The sequence below is a fragment of the Anguilla anguilla genome, chromosome 2 (assembly GCF_013347855.1).
Source record: "Anguilla anguilla isolate fAngAng1 chromosome 2, fAngAng1.pri, whole genome shotgun sequence".
NCBI lineage: Eukaryota > Metazoa > Chordata > Actinopteri > Anguilliformes > Anguillidae > Anguilla > Anguilla anguilla.
Window position 1 is genome coordinate 49,215,000 of NC_049202.1, and position 15,454 is coordinate 49,230,453.

The 15,454-nt window shown below is 38.3% G+C and overlaps 1 protein-coding gene across 1 annotated transcript; it reads right to left on the reverse strand.

The window, feature by feature from the left end:
- Positions 1-441: 441 nt before the first annotated feature.
- Positions 442-14,409, reverse strand: rgs11 (regulator of G protein signaling 11). Its single transcript, XM_035403045.1, has 17 exons — positions 14,302-14,409; positions 13,627-13,723; positions 12,397-12,447; positions 10,639-10,745; positions 10,351-10,402; positions 10,161-10,219; positions 9,636-9,712; positions 9,230-9,311; positions 6,988-7,056; positions 6,160-6,183; positions 5,908-5,969; positions 4,623-4,736; positions 4,089-4,204; positions 3,819-3,906; positions 3,433-3,571; positions 2,622-2,704; positions 442-2,389 (listed from the first exon to the last, which is right to left on the reverse strand). The coding sequence occupies exons 1-17, from the start codon at positions 14,362-14,364 to the stop codon at positions 2,215-2,217; spliced, it is 1,458 nt and encodes a 485-aa protein (XP_035258936.1). The 5' UTR covers positions 14,365-14,409; the 3' UTR covers positions 442-2,214.
- Between the last annotated feature and the right edge of the window lie 1,045 nt (positions 14,410-15,454).

Genomic DNA, 15,454 nt, shown 5'->3' on the forward strand with positions numbered 1-15,454 from the left:
GTCTGAGGGATTACACAATGGCGTGTGTAAAAGCACAACCCACATTCTGAGGTATTTATCATGGTAAGAAGCATTAATATTTCAACGCTCCAAAGCAGGTCAATGCATTGTTTACCAGTTAGCGATTGTTGCATTTACAGATTCATACATTTTAAATGTGCTCATTTTCCGTGTAATCAAAGTCAACTGCAAAATGCGTTTTTTTTATTTTTTATAAAGTTAAAAGATGTGATCCACGTTCATGAAATTAAGTGCCCAGATATTAATTATGTGGATAGACATAAAGGCAGTGTCAGAGGAGCCAACCAGAGGTTTGATTTGGTAATTAGTGCAAAGTTGAATGTGTTAGCTTCATAAACTTCCAGTGTTTCTGCAGCCACCTCCTTAAGTTTCAACACAAGGTGCAGTATTTATCCTTGTGGTCGAGGTTAAGGGCTTCAGTGTTACATCAGGACCAAAGACTCTTTTTTTCAGTTTACATAATGAGAGAACAGATGCTCTGGAATGTGTGCCAGCAACACAATTAACATTCACCCTGTTTGGATTGCCCCAACTTCCCAGTCATTTCATGGATGTTGCCCTTAGTTCTTATTGATTCTTTAAAATTATTGTTGCCCAGGTGATTTGTTTTTTAAACTGTACTTGTATGTGACAGATGCCTACCCAACAGACTAATTCCAGATAAACACACAATAGAAGGCTTAGTTTAGCTTAGTTAAACTTTCCAAGGGACCAAAGACAAAAATGATTGGCAGAAAAAAATCATCCTGAGATCATCCACACTTATCAACAAAACACCTATTATTTCATTTCGTTCAGTTACAAGCGATGTTCAGCCAATTAATTACAAATAAAGGCGCTATTGATTCCCCCTGTGATTTATTTTAATAAGAAAGCTCCCATTGGAATATTGTGCGCATTGCTGTAAAGTACGTATTGGAAAAAGTAAGAAGACACAATCCCTCTGTGTAAAAAGGTTGCAGCAAAGAAATGAAGCATGGCACAGAAACACAGGGGAAAGGAAGAAGAACCTCTCAGTGCTGCAGAAGCTGTGCGGGAGTCTAAGGTGAGTCTGAGGAGGCCGGAGGGAAGGAGGAGGCCGATAACATGACCAGAGGGTGGGAAAAAATACAAAGCTGTTACGGAGGAGAGAAAGAAACACAGGGAGAAGAGGCAGAGAGGAATACAAAGGTTACAACTCATGAGGGTTCATGAGCTCTGAGTAAGAAGTCTGGTCTAAGCACCTATCTATAACATGAAAAGCCTGACAAAATGACTGACTGCTACTGACTGCTTGGCTCCCTCTGCTGTGTAACTAGGGCCTCGCTGTTGAGAGTGGGGTAAGATATGTGACACAGCTTCACAGATGCTTCTCTGGCACAAAAGCTGAAAAAAGCTTACCTTCAGACGTCATGCATTCCACTGCTATTATTTGTCATTTAGGTGAAGGAGAAGAAACAATACATACCTTTTGTCGATCCAGTAGTGCATTACGCATGCTGAAAGTGTCTGAGAGTGAAAATTCCATGCAGCACAAAGTTGCTTGGTTTATTGTAATCAGTTGGATGACAGTGCATTTACAACTCAAAGCATTGCCTGAATTATAAAGTGATACACATGCAGATGAACAATAAACAATGAGTCCATCCATGCATCCAAATATGTACATGGAAACATTGTAATGGGAGAAAAAGCCTATGGTAATTTGGTCTAATTGATTGTTTAAAAAAATATCACCAAATAATTCTCAGTGATTCCCAGTTCAATAGAAACATGTTTAGAGATAAATACACCAGTACAAAATAAAATAGCGTTAACTCTCAAGCAAATATTTGAGGTTTCATTGTGTGGTGTATATACCTGCGTACTGGGGTAATTAAATTTCAGTGAGTCCACAAATTAAGATCTGCTTGCCCCTACAGTACATCACAGGCATGAAAAACAAACTGTAACTAACTACAGGAAAAAACACCTCCTTGCATACAGTATGTACAAAATGAAGTAACTTGGTGAAGTTATCGCTCACACTCAACCAATATTATTTTTCCCAAAATGCGTTGCTGAAAATGACTGAATTTAAATTGAGCTAAATGAATGCAGTGGTGCATGAAGCGAAGAACAGAACTGTTGAGTATGGTAAGATCTGGGACACTCCACACAAAGATCAGAAAAGCATTCTCCACAAACCAAGTCAGGGAGGGCAGCCGGGTGTTCTCACACCTGAGAAACAGTTCCAGAGCAGGTTGCTGCTTGTGCTGCTGGTGCTGTAGCACCGGCACCCCCAGAAGTCCCAGTGGGCTTTGCTTTCCCATCTTCTTCTGTGGTGGCGTGAGAGGCCAGTGCTGGACTAGGGCTTGAATGACGTTGGCGCCTCATGAAGGGGAAGACACTGGGACAAGCAGGGCATTCGTTCACATGCGCACGCTTGCTCACAAGTAATTCTCAACACCACTAATAACTGAATAGAACTAACAGTTGCTTTTCAGCAAGCCAAAGAAAACTTTTCCTGCAAATAATGTACATCAATTCCCAGGGAAATGGATGGATACATTTATATTTTTGGTAACTGATTGTATTTTTCATACGAAAGATGAAAAAGAATTTAAAAAATATATTTTTACCTTTTCTTTGTCTCCTGTGGCACAATGGCTTTGGCAAGCATGTTCTTGTACAGCTCAGACTTTAGGTATCTAGGATAGGAGTCCTGCAGGTGGGCATAAGACTTAGATCAGCACAGGAGATAGGCCATCTATTGGATCAATTGGAAATCTGCCATTAAAAAGGAACACCTCTGTGGTAAGCATACTGCAGCATAATAACAATTCTCTACCAGAATAAAAACTCTCTGCTCTCTCATTTAAAGGGGCAGTTCTCCTAAAAAATTAAATTAAAGTATGTTTCTACTTGCCCAGAGTACTATCTGTCCATCCAGATATTTTGAAAGTTTTCTAGATACAGTTCAGCTTGATACAACTGACCTCTATAGACCCATATTTTTGTTGCACTCAATGTGCCAAAAATCTGAAAAAATGTGAAAAACTCAACAGTAACATCTCTTTCCAAACATAATGCCATAAGTACTCACAAAAGTCCACAGAGCTTAATTTGATCTTGATGATAATTCACTCTCATCGAGAACTACTACTTCTATTAACGGTGTATATCTGAGCAGAGACTCGTGCTGGCAGACTAGTATTAAATTTGAGTGGTGATGACCATCTGGTGGTAATGACCATGATAGTACTCTGGGTAAGTGGAAACATACATTAATTTCTTTTTTGGTTGAACTGTCCCTTTAACACTCGTGAAAAAAATACTGTTTTTTTTTTTTTTTTTTTTTTTCAAGCATCAAAAGCAAGTTTCCGAGGTGATTAAATAAACAGGCTTTGAATGGACCAAAGCTCACAAATCTGAGTTAGGAAATTCTCATACCTTTTTCATAAGGAAGTAGATGTGCATTTGGGCATCATCCATGACAAAGCGATGTGGGTTCTGGATGCCCAGTAGAGTCTTCTCCATGGTCTTGCTGTCAATATTAACCCATTTGCTGGCCCCTGGAGCGAGGAATTGCCTGCAGAACAGCCAAGACACATAAGAACGCTAATATTTGAGAGCTAGAACGATTAATTGTTTAGTGAGCAAAAACTGTGCTACACAATCGTTTATAAAAGTAAGGAATAATATGGCAGAAGAAATGCCTTTATGCTTATGCCATATGCAAGCATATTTGAGATAATACAAGCCCAAGCTTGTGTTCAAGAGCATAGTGGTTCATAATGGTTATATTGCTTTTCTTTAGTTTTTTTTAGCATGCTTACTTGTAAATTTCTTCAATTTTCTGTTGAATTTTAGAGCTCTCTCCATGTCTGACGTCTTCACATGCTTGCCAAAAACAGAGGTTCTCCGCTGATAAAAAATAAATGTGCACACTTCAATTATTAATGTGGAAATAACTCTTTAGATTGAAAAAAAAAAACATCAATTGGTGCTACAGTAACCACAGCAACCCAAATCTGCAAGAGTTCTCAACCCATAAGGAGAGTCATGCAAACCGACCTTGATGTTGTTTGTGTACAGTATGGGCTCACCACTAAACTCTTTCATCAGGTACTGCATTAGCTCATGTCTTCCCATAGGGTCATTCAGCAGCTCCATGAAGCTAAAGCTCCAACGCTCCACCCTTAGCTTGGTTGGGGTGCCGACCCTGCACCGAAACACAGACGAGCCATTAGCAGAAAATGCTTTCCACTGCAAAGCACATTTGTTTCCTGAATGTTGTAGGTTTGAATACGAGAATGGTAGCATGGTTGTCATAGCTTTTAAGAAGGCTACTTAATTTTCTGCAGCTTTAGTGTTGGTCCAGATGGTAGAATGTATAAAATGTTAAACTGTAAGCCATCACAAGTCTCCCTGAGTGTCTGCAATTCAAAATCATTATTCAAAAATGGCAAGGAATGGAGTGAGTGTTAATTAACTTTGCTCATGAAAAGGGTTAACTTACACTGTTATTCTCTAATGAGCCATGCTGAAGAATACAGCCATGTCTAGTATAGCAAAAATACACAAAACACAATAAGAGAAATCTGCCTTATTTCTTTCATTGGTATGATTAGGACCCTCACATATCTGAATTCATTGACCAGTGCATGGTGTCATCTGTTATCCATGGGTTGCTGGGAAGGCAGCCTTGCATGATGGGGTCATGGGACTGATACTGCTCACTGAATTTGACATAGCTGAAAGAGACACCAGAAGCACCAACAACAATCACATTGCATGTTTCATTTGCTGCAAACATATTCAAGCTTTTTTCTCCTCTTAGTGTGTGCAGTGATGTTAATGTTTCCGAAAAAAATTTAAAAGAAATGTATATTGTCTATATGCTGAAGATAGCAAGGCTATTAAGAATATTTAATTATGATTAGCAACACAAACATTTAACACAGTAGTATCCTCAGCCTTCTTAAAATAATACTACAGAGCAATATATATTGATTGCTCAGTAGTGGTGTGTTAATAACCTTTGAACTTTGATCCATACATGTTTGCAAATGATTTTTCCTGCTACCAGCAGAATATTAACAAATCAACGCCAAAATCAAGTCACCATTGTTCGAGGTGAATCATTCCCCTATCAAGGTTTGAAAAGCTTCATAAATCTTAAATAAAGCACTTGGAATAGCATATAGCTATGGCTACCTTCATTATACAACACATAATTTATGCTTTTTGCTCAAATCCATCTGCAAAGTGGATGCAAATTTAGTGGACTACAGTATGTACTGTTTCACAAGCAATGTGGTACCAGCTGAGTAAAAAAAGAAATAAAATCGAATTAGCGTTCTTTTTGCTATTGTAATAGCGTACACTGCAGTTTTGATGTTTGTTTTAATATGCATAAGCATTCTAACTAAGTCCACTGTTCCGTTCATATACCCTGGAAAAACAGCAGTGAAAAAACTGTCATGTAACCTCTGGCACTTTTTCACTGTTTTGTTTCATAACATATTGTAGAATAGAACAAAATCATTCTAGGGATTTCTATTGTACATGCGCTATAAGCTACTGCATCAATATACTAAAAGCACTTAGGCCAAATAAGGTCAAAGTGAATAACAGAAAGACCTTTGTGGAAGCTTTATGGAAGTGAATGTCAGTGAAAGCCCATTTGCTATACTATTAACATGCCTGAGCAGCTCTTTGAGTTGCAGAGAGAATCTAGGCCATCAACACACATTCTCCTGGAATAAGCATTAGTTGCATTAGTACACAAACACAAGAAATGGAATTGCAGTATAATTCCCCAAATGAAAAACTTTCTACCCTCATATGCAGTGCCACTGTCAGTGACTATTAAAAAATTAATAGTAGTGATACTGACAGCTAGCTTTTGGGAGCCTGACATACCTTTCCAGGCAAATTGAGGACTTAACCCGAGTTCGTGACAGGAATTTTTTGTTGCGTTCGATCTGGAGCCATCCGTCACAGAGGCCAAAACAAAAACACATAAATTGCATGCAATTAGATCTCATGTCAAATATTTGTCGTTATATACTTATTTTTTAGTTATAGGCATGATCATATAACCATTTAAATTACAAAAATCAATTAACTTTTTCTTGTTTAACTTAAAACTGCTACCAAAATTTAGGCATTTACCTCTTTTTTGTAGTACTCAGTGTTCTTTTCTGCCAGAGGAAGCAAACAAAAGAGAAATATTTTTACATCTTTATATATTTAAAATTAAGTGTCATAGTCAAAACACAACATGAAAACACCCGTTCTCCTCGTATGATACCAACAGAATCTAATGATGGTATACTTACATTTGAAGGAATTAGGATGCAGAAAAGAAACAGAAATAAAACTCAGTAGTTTTACCAATGAGTACATTTCAAAATGAAACTTTACTTATTCGTACTCTATATTCTTTGAAAAATTTTTTTAAATTTAATCTGTAAGACAACAGTAATGTAGATTCAAAGTAGCACTTTCCAGCATGTTTGGTTGTTTTGTGAGTGCTGGGCTATATATAGCTATGTGTAAGCAAAGAGGAAGAGCTATCAGGGGCTCCTTGCTATAAAATCACAAATTCTCCACCTCAGCTACCAATCATGGTACATCGATATGGGATACCCGAGATCCTCACTTACTGCTGAATTGTAATCAGCAACAACAATGTTTGGCAAAATAACCAGAATAACCAGTGCTTGCCTCAAATTGTTTGAGTCTCAAGCTTAAAGGACCTTCATAGTCAGATGTTCTACATAACAACCATGTCATAATGTGGCTTTGTTTTGCATCATACTTGCTCAGAGTAAAGCAACCAGGAACACAGAGCTCAGTGTACATCAGCACATCCATAGTGTGGTTCAATTCAATTAAATTCATATCAATATTTGACAGAAATATATGACATAGATGAGTATGGTAGATTGATCCTGGTGTGATTCATTGAAATGGAATCATAAATGAACTCTTACTGACCAGCTGTACTCGTGAGTTGGAGCAGTTCCGTCTTTCTGGGCCATGTTCAAGGACGTCAAATGCCCCCGGCTACAAAGAGATGTATGATATCAAACCAACTCAAATCACGAAACATATTTACAATAATGTGATCTCTAATTGATTATTGTTAAGTGATGTAAATAATGCAGTATTAATATCATCACTTCTGGTTGTGGAAATTCTGCTGTTACTGCAATAGCAAGAGCATTATAAAAAAAATGAGATGGATGGGCGCTCATGAACCTTTATCACTCATGACAATCCCAGACCACCTTGTAATGCATTTTAATTAGACAATTCAAAATGGAAACCAACAGTACTTACTCACAACAAAAAAATAATGCACTTTATGTTATTCTAGAGAAGCCCTTGGATACATGCAGCTAAATTAATGTTGCGCAAAAGTCAACAATAGCACTGAAAAATGCTGAATTGCTGTATATGATGCCTTGTCTTGCAATTATGCTCATCATGTCCATTCACTTCCAGCATTTAGCTGTAGAAAAAATTGGTTTGATCTGATATTAAGCTGATTTCCTATTGAATTAAACTAATGCAGAAAGTAGGTGCAACGGAAGCCTGAAAGCTGGCCTCACATAGAGTGATTTTTCTTGATGTGAAGACATAAGTTGTCAAAGCGGTTTGTATACCACGCTCCATATTCATCTTGTAAGATCTTTCCCAACTCATTTTGTCTGTTTGATGCGTTCAGCAAAACCATCCAAACATTGTTAAGAAAATAAAATGCAGACTGATTTGCAGGAGAGAGCTTAAAACCGGCACTCTTTATCTGGATTTACGGTTAATATTTCCCGGGGATCACTAAAAGCTTAATGGGCTGTGTGGTGGCCCGGCTTACAGCGGCAGGATGGATGTATGTCCGCTCCACAACCTCTTTCCTCCCGCAGTCTGCAGCCTGACCCATCCACTGAAAAAAGCTCGCTTTGCATCTGAAATTATACTGACTTAAAACAGATGCTGATAAACAGAGTCACTGCTGCAGGGCCTGCATACAGATGCATACTCTAAAGAGCAACAGAAAGACAAAAGCCATTATGTGATATGGGTAATGTCACATGAATGCTGTTTAAATCAATTTAACCTGCTCTAGAATGGCTTGATTAGTTCTTAACCTTTAAGTTCACGTGATATCCTCCCTTTCAGCATGCCAAGAAACAAGAGCAAGATAGATTTTTCAGCTTGATGTATATAATGATTGGGTGCTAAATATAGACTCCTTAATTTCATGTACTTATGATATACTAGACGCACACAGAGAGGGTTGTCTGATACCCATTCCATGCCTAAGCTTGGAGACAGGCTTTCTTCACTTCACAACGGAGGCTGGCATCCTCTGTCCTCACAGCTTCCTTCTTGGGGCATTTGAGAACAAATATTTTGGACATATGGATGAAAAATGTCACACACGGGCAGGGGTCCAGCTGGTCACTGCCTGTCTCCATGTGCCGAAGTGAAAGGTGGCTAAAGAGTACGGTGGAGGCAGTGGCTGCATTGTGCTTTGCCCCGGAGCCAAGCTTTCTCCAGCATTATACTGTCTCCACCATCCTTTCATTTCATACAATCCTCCTGCTTTATTTATGAGCCTCCATACAGAGAGAGAGTATGAGAGACACAGCACACTTTTTCATTCCACTCTCTGCCCACCCCCATCCCCCTCCTGCTCCTCATTTTTTCCAAGCCAGATGTTGTGTGTTATGCTTTTAACTGAAAAACTGAATATTTCATAACTATGGTATGACACAAGGCAAAAAAGGTGGCGCCATACCCTTAGAATGTTAAGAATCTGGCATGTTTTCTTAATTTGAAGTTAAAACAGAGAGTGAGATAACCTTTTACGGGTACTGGGTCAATGCAGAGGCTGAATGGAGACTGCAGGGGTAAAGTGAACACTATTCCTGAACCCAGCTGGACAGGCTCCCACCTCTGCAGTGAGATGGTAATGCATACTGTACACATAATAATGCATTGGAGAGAATCTGATATTGCAGTCGGATAGTTATCACTAAAAGTTCCACTGTCTGATTTCTCATTTGACAGTGGAATGATATAATCTAATTCTTATCAAAACAGCAGTTTCTAGAAAGAAATAGTTTTACATTTCAGTTGCATGCCAGTAATGATCAGTTCTTCTAAAACCACAAGTTTCAAATTCACCCTCAGACTCTGTTGACAGATGGAGAGGTAAAGATGTAGGACTTACCGGGGGTCTGTTGACAAGCCAGTATGCTTGCTCCTGGCATTCGAGAACAATGCGATCCGCCTTTCGCCTCTGCTTAGCTGCCCTGGTTGAAAATAAACACATGGTTTTCCATGTCTGTTAGAGCATGAACTCATACTGGGGTCACTTTCTTTTCCTGTCATGAAATTGTTATTGTGTGAATACAATATCCTACAAATTACTTCAATATCAATTCACATTATCTATAACCTTTGCCTACTCATTGTGGAGTCTGAATAAATAAATATAAAAAATGTGAGTTTAACATGTCAGAACTACAGCAATTACTAGAGGTCAACATTGACTGAAAAAGTCAAGATTCTTTTTCCATGGGACTGATTCTGAGCATCATAAATGCAAAATAAATAAATAAATATAAAGCATTTACCTCAGCTGCTCCCTTGCTTGCATAACCACAAAGTCCCAGGTATGGTTAATCTTCTTGTGCAACAGATTGTAATTGTCCTAAATGAGAAAGAAGGAAAGCAATCTGAGTTTTAAGATGAGTAGGATTGCACTGTGATGAATGGACCTGAGCAGAATGATTCACCCAGCAGTCTATGAAAATGTCTTCCATCTAGTATTCCAATTTGTGTACGAAACAACTTGCAGTCACTTACAAAGTAGAAAACAGTCGTATTCATGATAATCTATAGAGATCTCACAGCACCACTGAAAGGCGCCTGGAAGTCATGCACATCCAGTCTCACAATGTTACAAAAACTCCTGGCATCCTAGTCTCATAATAATTATAAAACAATTCTGACATCAGTTGACCTTTCTAGTCTAAGAAAGTGCAAGGGGTTGTCTGACCCTTAGAGGAAAAAGTGAGAAATTGGTGTTTCCATTAGAGTAGAAACATTGTGTGCCTCGCAATGGTAACTCTCAAAAAATTCTAAATAAGAACTTCTACCTTTTCGTAGTCTATCAGTTCTCCTTGTTTCCGAATGTTCTTCTTTGCCAAATAAATAGCTTCATAACACACAAGAAAACAGATCAGCAAAATTAGAAATGCCTTTCTCCAAATCAGATTACAGTATTTCACTACAAAGAATATATGTATGTCTATTAAATGTATTAAGTGCATTTAAGGAGGGACTCACCATAGTCTAACTCTGAAGCAGGCCATTTGTTCGTAGTCCAGAAGTATGGAGTCTTAACAAGTAAAATTAAGGAAATGCAAAGAAAAAGCTAGATATATCAGGATATTTAAAAAGATATCACTAAATAAGGAGAAGGAGGTTTTGTCTTTTTGTATATATGCATTTCACCAGTACAACACTCATTTTGTTCTTGAAAAAGAACCATTATGCTGTGGCAATGGACATCTTGAGCACAGTACAATATTTCAGTCAAAGTTGTTTACAAAGGGGTTCTGGACTATGAATTACCTGAAAGCGGTAGGGGGAGTCGTCTGGTGTGAGGACCAGCGTCCTAGGGTCCTTCAGTGGGTAAATGTAGCCATACTTCACAATAAGGTTACCCACATGTAATGCCTCTGCAAATAGATTACATATGTACAGCTGTCTTATAAACAACATTTTGAGTTTGAAGTAAAAACACAGTATTTCCATGTGGTTGTTTTAGAAATACTATGAAAGGCAGAGGGTGACAGCTATGGATGATTTTAGAGGAAGCTCATGTAAATGACATCCCATCCGAATATGTGGACATATTGTACACACAAAAATATTTTTCCTCTGAAATGTTTTCCCATACTGTCTGCCTTGGGCCTCTTATTAGGTCACATGGTAAATATGTCGACATACACCCACGGTGGCAGTGGAAGAGCATCCCAAGTCTGGGCTTGTATTAATTCCAAATAATGGGGGAATCACCACCTGGTGCCAGGCTGTGGTTCGATTGGCTGAGAGAGATCATTTGAGGGTGTGGCCCGACTCCCAAGAGGGGACACAGCCTGTGCCACAGTCACGCAGGTCTCCCCAGAGGGATTTCCCATTGGCACAGCAACAGGGCTGCTGGGGGTTGCGTGGTGTTTACAAGGAAATAAACCGCTCAGTGAAGCAGCAATCGGTGAAAACAGCCAGGAACTTTGTGAGTAAAGCACTTGCTAACCTCAGGGCCTGTGGCTATTTTCACTGTGAACCTAACCTCTGAATCCTGTGACGTGTCTTTCTGCCTTGTGCATCTATAAAAGTCTTCTCAGTCTTCTCCGAATTGGAATCCTAAACCTTGTGCCATTAATATCTCACTCACATCAATAATAATAATAATAATAATAATAATAATTATTATTATTATTATTATTATTGTCGTTGTTGTTGTTGTATTATTATTATTATTATTATTATTACAGGCAGACCAAAAAAGGCATTACCAAATATAATAGTCCTCACCCATTATGAAAGAGCTCTCTCTATGAATCAAATGGACTAATTACGAAATATTTCAGTCATTCTACAGATAAATAGGTGCAGTGGTAAAAACAATGTCAGTGAAGGTAATGCCTGCAATCATGTACTGTATTCATCGCATCTAAATCAGTGCTAGACCAGATCTGCACATAATCACAATTTTTGGATAATTTCAAAACATTAGAAAGATCACATCAATCAATTCAGGGTTACAAAGGCAAACTTCGGGGTGTTTTTTAAATGATTAAGAACACAAAAATACAGTATTAGGCATTCATCTGACTTCTTGAAAAAGATATGTGGACAGGGGATCCTTGTAAGAATCTTCTAACAATTGTAAACGACTACTTGAAATTGTGTAAAAGTATAGATATGTAAACAAATACAATTCCATATCTCCCATATTCCACAGATCATTTTTAAAAGCTCTTTAATTCCATCACTAAATAAACACATTTTCTGAATTTACTAGGTTTGGAAATTTAGAAGATAAAAGCATGTGTCACAACGCCGCATGAGTTCAGTCAATATCAACATATTGATGTTCATCCCTTTAGATGTTTTTTGTTTTCTTCTTCAGTCTCTCCCTTGTTAATCTATGTGAGCAATGAATGTGTTTTAATTCCTATATTCAGAATTAACCAGCGGTATAATTCACATCTGGCTATCCCGGCCTCTAAAAGCACTACAGAGTCAGCTCTCAGGCTCACTGACGCATATCTTATGTTAATCTCCCTCATAAGATACTAAATTATAGCGCAGATTCCCTCCTACCTTCCTCCGTGATGGAATATTTCTGAATCAGCCACTCCACAATATCATTTCCTATGGAGAGACGAAAAGAAAAAAAAATCCATTTAAGTTTGCACAACTCACTAATGAAGCATAAATCAAGGAGAGACAAGCAGACTGGGAAATAAATGAGCATAAGAGAATCAATAGAAGTCCTAATGCACATCATTTCCCAGGACTGGTGAGGTATTACATTTCCAAATGACCATTACAGCATTAAGCCACTGAGACAAAGTTCATCATCCAATCCATTCATTTCATTTTGTCTCTCAGTGTGAGTATCCGTCAAACACCTGCGTACTTAGATAAATATGTAGTGCTGTACATGTTGAAATCCAAAACACAGTAAAGAATTAATCCGCTTCATCATCCGCTTATACAATCTGGAAGAATATTTGAGTTTTCAGCTGCACAAGATCACCCGACATAGACTCTCGTGTGTTCTAATAGCAGAAATGATTTCTGAGAAAAAAAGCACTATAAAAAGCAGCCAAATGCCCTGGGGCCCGGCTACATTAAGGCCTATAAGAGGGCCCCCAAAATGGACTGACTCAGCCATTATTCCTAAAGGTAATTAATGAAGCATGGAGAAAGACGCTGAGCAAGTCATCTTTCCTTCCCTACATCTCCCTCAGCACATCTCACACGCCTTCTAAATAGCAGGTCCTTCTATTATTGCCTGAATAAACACTCAAGACATATTCTCTCTGTGTGAAATGTGTTGTCTTCTTCCTTCCTATAGCATTGTCCCATTACCATGTGATCCCTAGTTATAAATACTTTGATCATATCATCCTTTCTCAAAGGTATTTCACTTAATCACACTGATATATTGTTAGCACTCAGTACTCAGCGATAGGTAAATGAGGATTAAAATGTATCCATCCTCCTCCACCACAGCAAGAATTAACCTGAAGAATTACACATTTTATAGTTTGGAGCATAGTGTATTTCATCATTTAATATGTAAAAATATAGTTTAAAAAAACAGAGAACAATTAATTTATTAAGACCCGATTAAGCATAAAGACAACTTAGATTAAGTTTTCCAGTAGCTGTTGGAAATGTAGCTTATAGCTGAACTGAGACAGAGATGCAGAGAACACACACAAAAATGTCTGTGAAACAGACTGTTGCATTTACTCACAGTCTCTCAATATCTGATATATTCACTGTTAAAAACAAAACCAGTTGAGTGGCTATGTGCCTCACCTGTCATAGCATGAGGAATGACTGTAATAAGAAGCCTCTGGTTCCTCATCTTCATCCCCATATCAGGATCTTGCATAGCTACAATAACTCGCTCCATCTGGAAATAATAATAATAATAATAATAATAATAATAATAATACATTTTAAACCGTCTGCCTTAAGAGCTGAGTGTCATATCCACAGACTTGCTGCAAGTGGACAGTCTAGTACAGTCCAGTACAGCCAGTAGTTTAAAAATGTGCTCTAAAAAACTCTTATTATCGACATGACATCCATCCCTTTCAGAATGCTTGTCCACACTTGAAGATCGTCTTGAGATCCACTGTAATGAGAACCTTTTGAAATGTGTAACAATCCTGAAGCACAAGCGCAATTACTATTGCTAAAGCTAATATTGCTTCTTCCCACAGCAATTCCAGTTTTGCAAACAAACTCACTAGACACAATAACGTTGTATTAACGTACTAATCAAATGATGAAAAACAAAAGTATCTGAAATATAAGATAATAGTGTGCGTTTTTGTCCCGGGCTAAATAGGAACATAATAGTTCAAATCGAGTCAGCGACGAATAGCTATCCACTGATTAAAATGCCAATGACGTGAGTACGAAACTATCATTAAGAAACGTTAATTATATCAACAAAAACACAATATGTGTCGATGAGAAACCTACCTTTGTTAAGCACGGCATCTGTACTTTGTAGCTCCCGGCTTGATTGAGCGTGTTTATTGTCATGCTCACGGGATAGATCCATCCAGTGCGAGTGCACTCCGTTCTGAAGTTGGGACTGACTGATTTCATAGAGTTACGTGAATCTTTGAACGAATAGGCGCTGTTACCGCCCCACTGCGGAATGACATTGAAGTACGAGGTACCCAGTGTAGAATTTAACAGCATGGTCGGTGGGACGTAGCCTGCACAATTATACACTGTTTAAAGTAATCTCCCAAAAAATAAGTCATAAAATCTCCTTGATGCCAAAATTGCACCAACTGAAAACTTGTTGACTAAAAACTAAAGTTGATAATGGTGATAGTATGTGTGACTAACTCGGTGTGAATGACTCTTAAATGAATCCGTGAGTGAAACGGAGGTAACCCTCTATGAGGAGTCCTGTCAAATGTCAGCTATTACAATGTGGCAAGATACCAGTCTAACGAAAAGCAGTAATTGGAACCTTTTGGTTTTGTTTAATTTAATCACACTTATTTATTATTCCTGCTGCAGCAGAGGGGTTATCTGCAGGTGCATAGTTTTAGGCTATAGTAGTCATGTCAGATGTTGCTTTTTCCTTTGGACTCCAAATTTTCAGACACATTACTGTAGCAATCTTTACTGTAATACACCAACCATAACCAGCTTTATCAGATTATCCCTTCATTGCAAACTCCAACCATACTATGATTCCTTTTATAGGTTGTTTCAATGAATAATGCAATAGATTGTATTTACAACATAGAGCCTACAAAACCTTGCCTATTTAACCTGCTCTGCCCTTGGTAAATGACAATCATAACTAGACCAACATACTGTAGAATTTTGTTTACATTTTCAATAGATCTCCTTTATAGACAGAAGAGCAAGGCTGTAATGAGGGAAAGTGGTGCAAAAAAGGGGCAGGGCAGTGCAGAGTGGTGTGCCAGGACTAGAGTTCTCATGTGGGCATGCTGAGCAGTTGTCTTGGACAGGCACTGCAGAACGGGCATCTGCAGAAACGTCAGCAGGTGTGGTCCAGAGGATCTGGTATAAATGGATCAAACCCCCCTATTGCTGACATTTAGAACACTTGTTTAGTGAGGGAAATATAACACAAAATAATGCTTAA

What these genes read in the sequence shown, in the direction of transcription:
- rgs11 (XM_035403045.1), bottom strand. Translation starts at nt 14,364, where the DNA reads ATGACAATAAACACGCTCAATCAAGCCGGGAGCTACAAAGTACAGATG. An exon ending in CATTCCTCATGCTATGACAG is followed by an intron (nt 12,448 to 13,626) that starts GTGAGGCACATA and finishes GTCTCTCCATAG; the next exon opens with GAAATGATATTGTGGAGTGG. An exon ending in TCCTCAATTTGCCTGGAAAG is followed by an intron (nt 4,737 to 5,907) that starts GTATGTCAGGCT and finishes TGTCTCTTTCAG; the next exon opens with CTATGTCAAATTCAGTGAGC.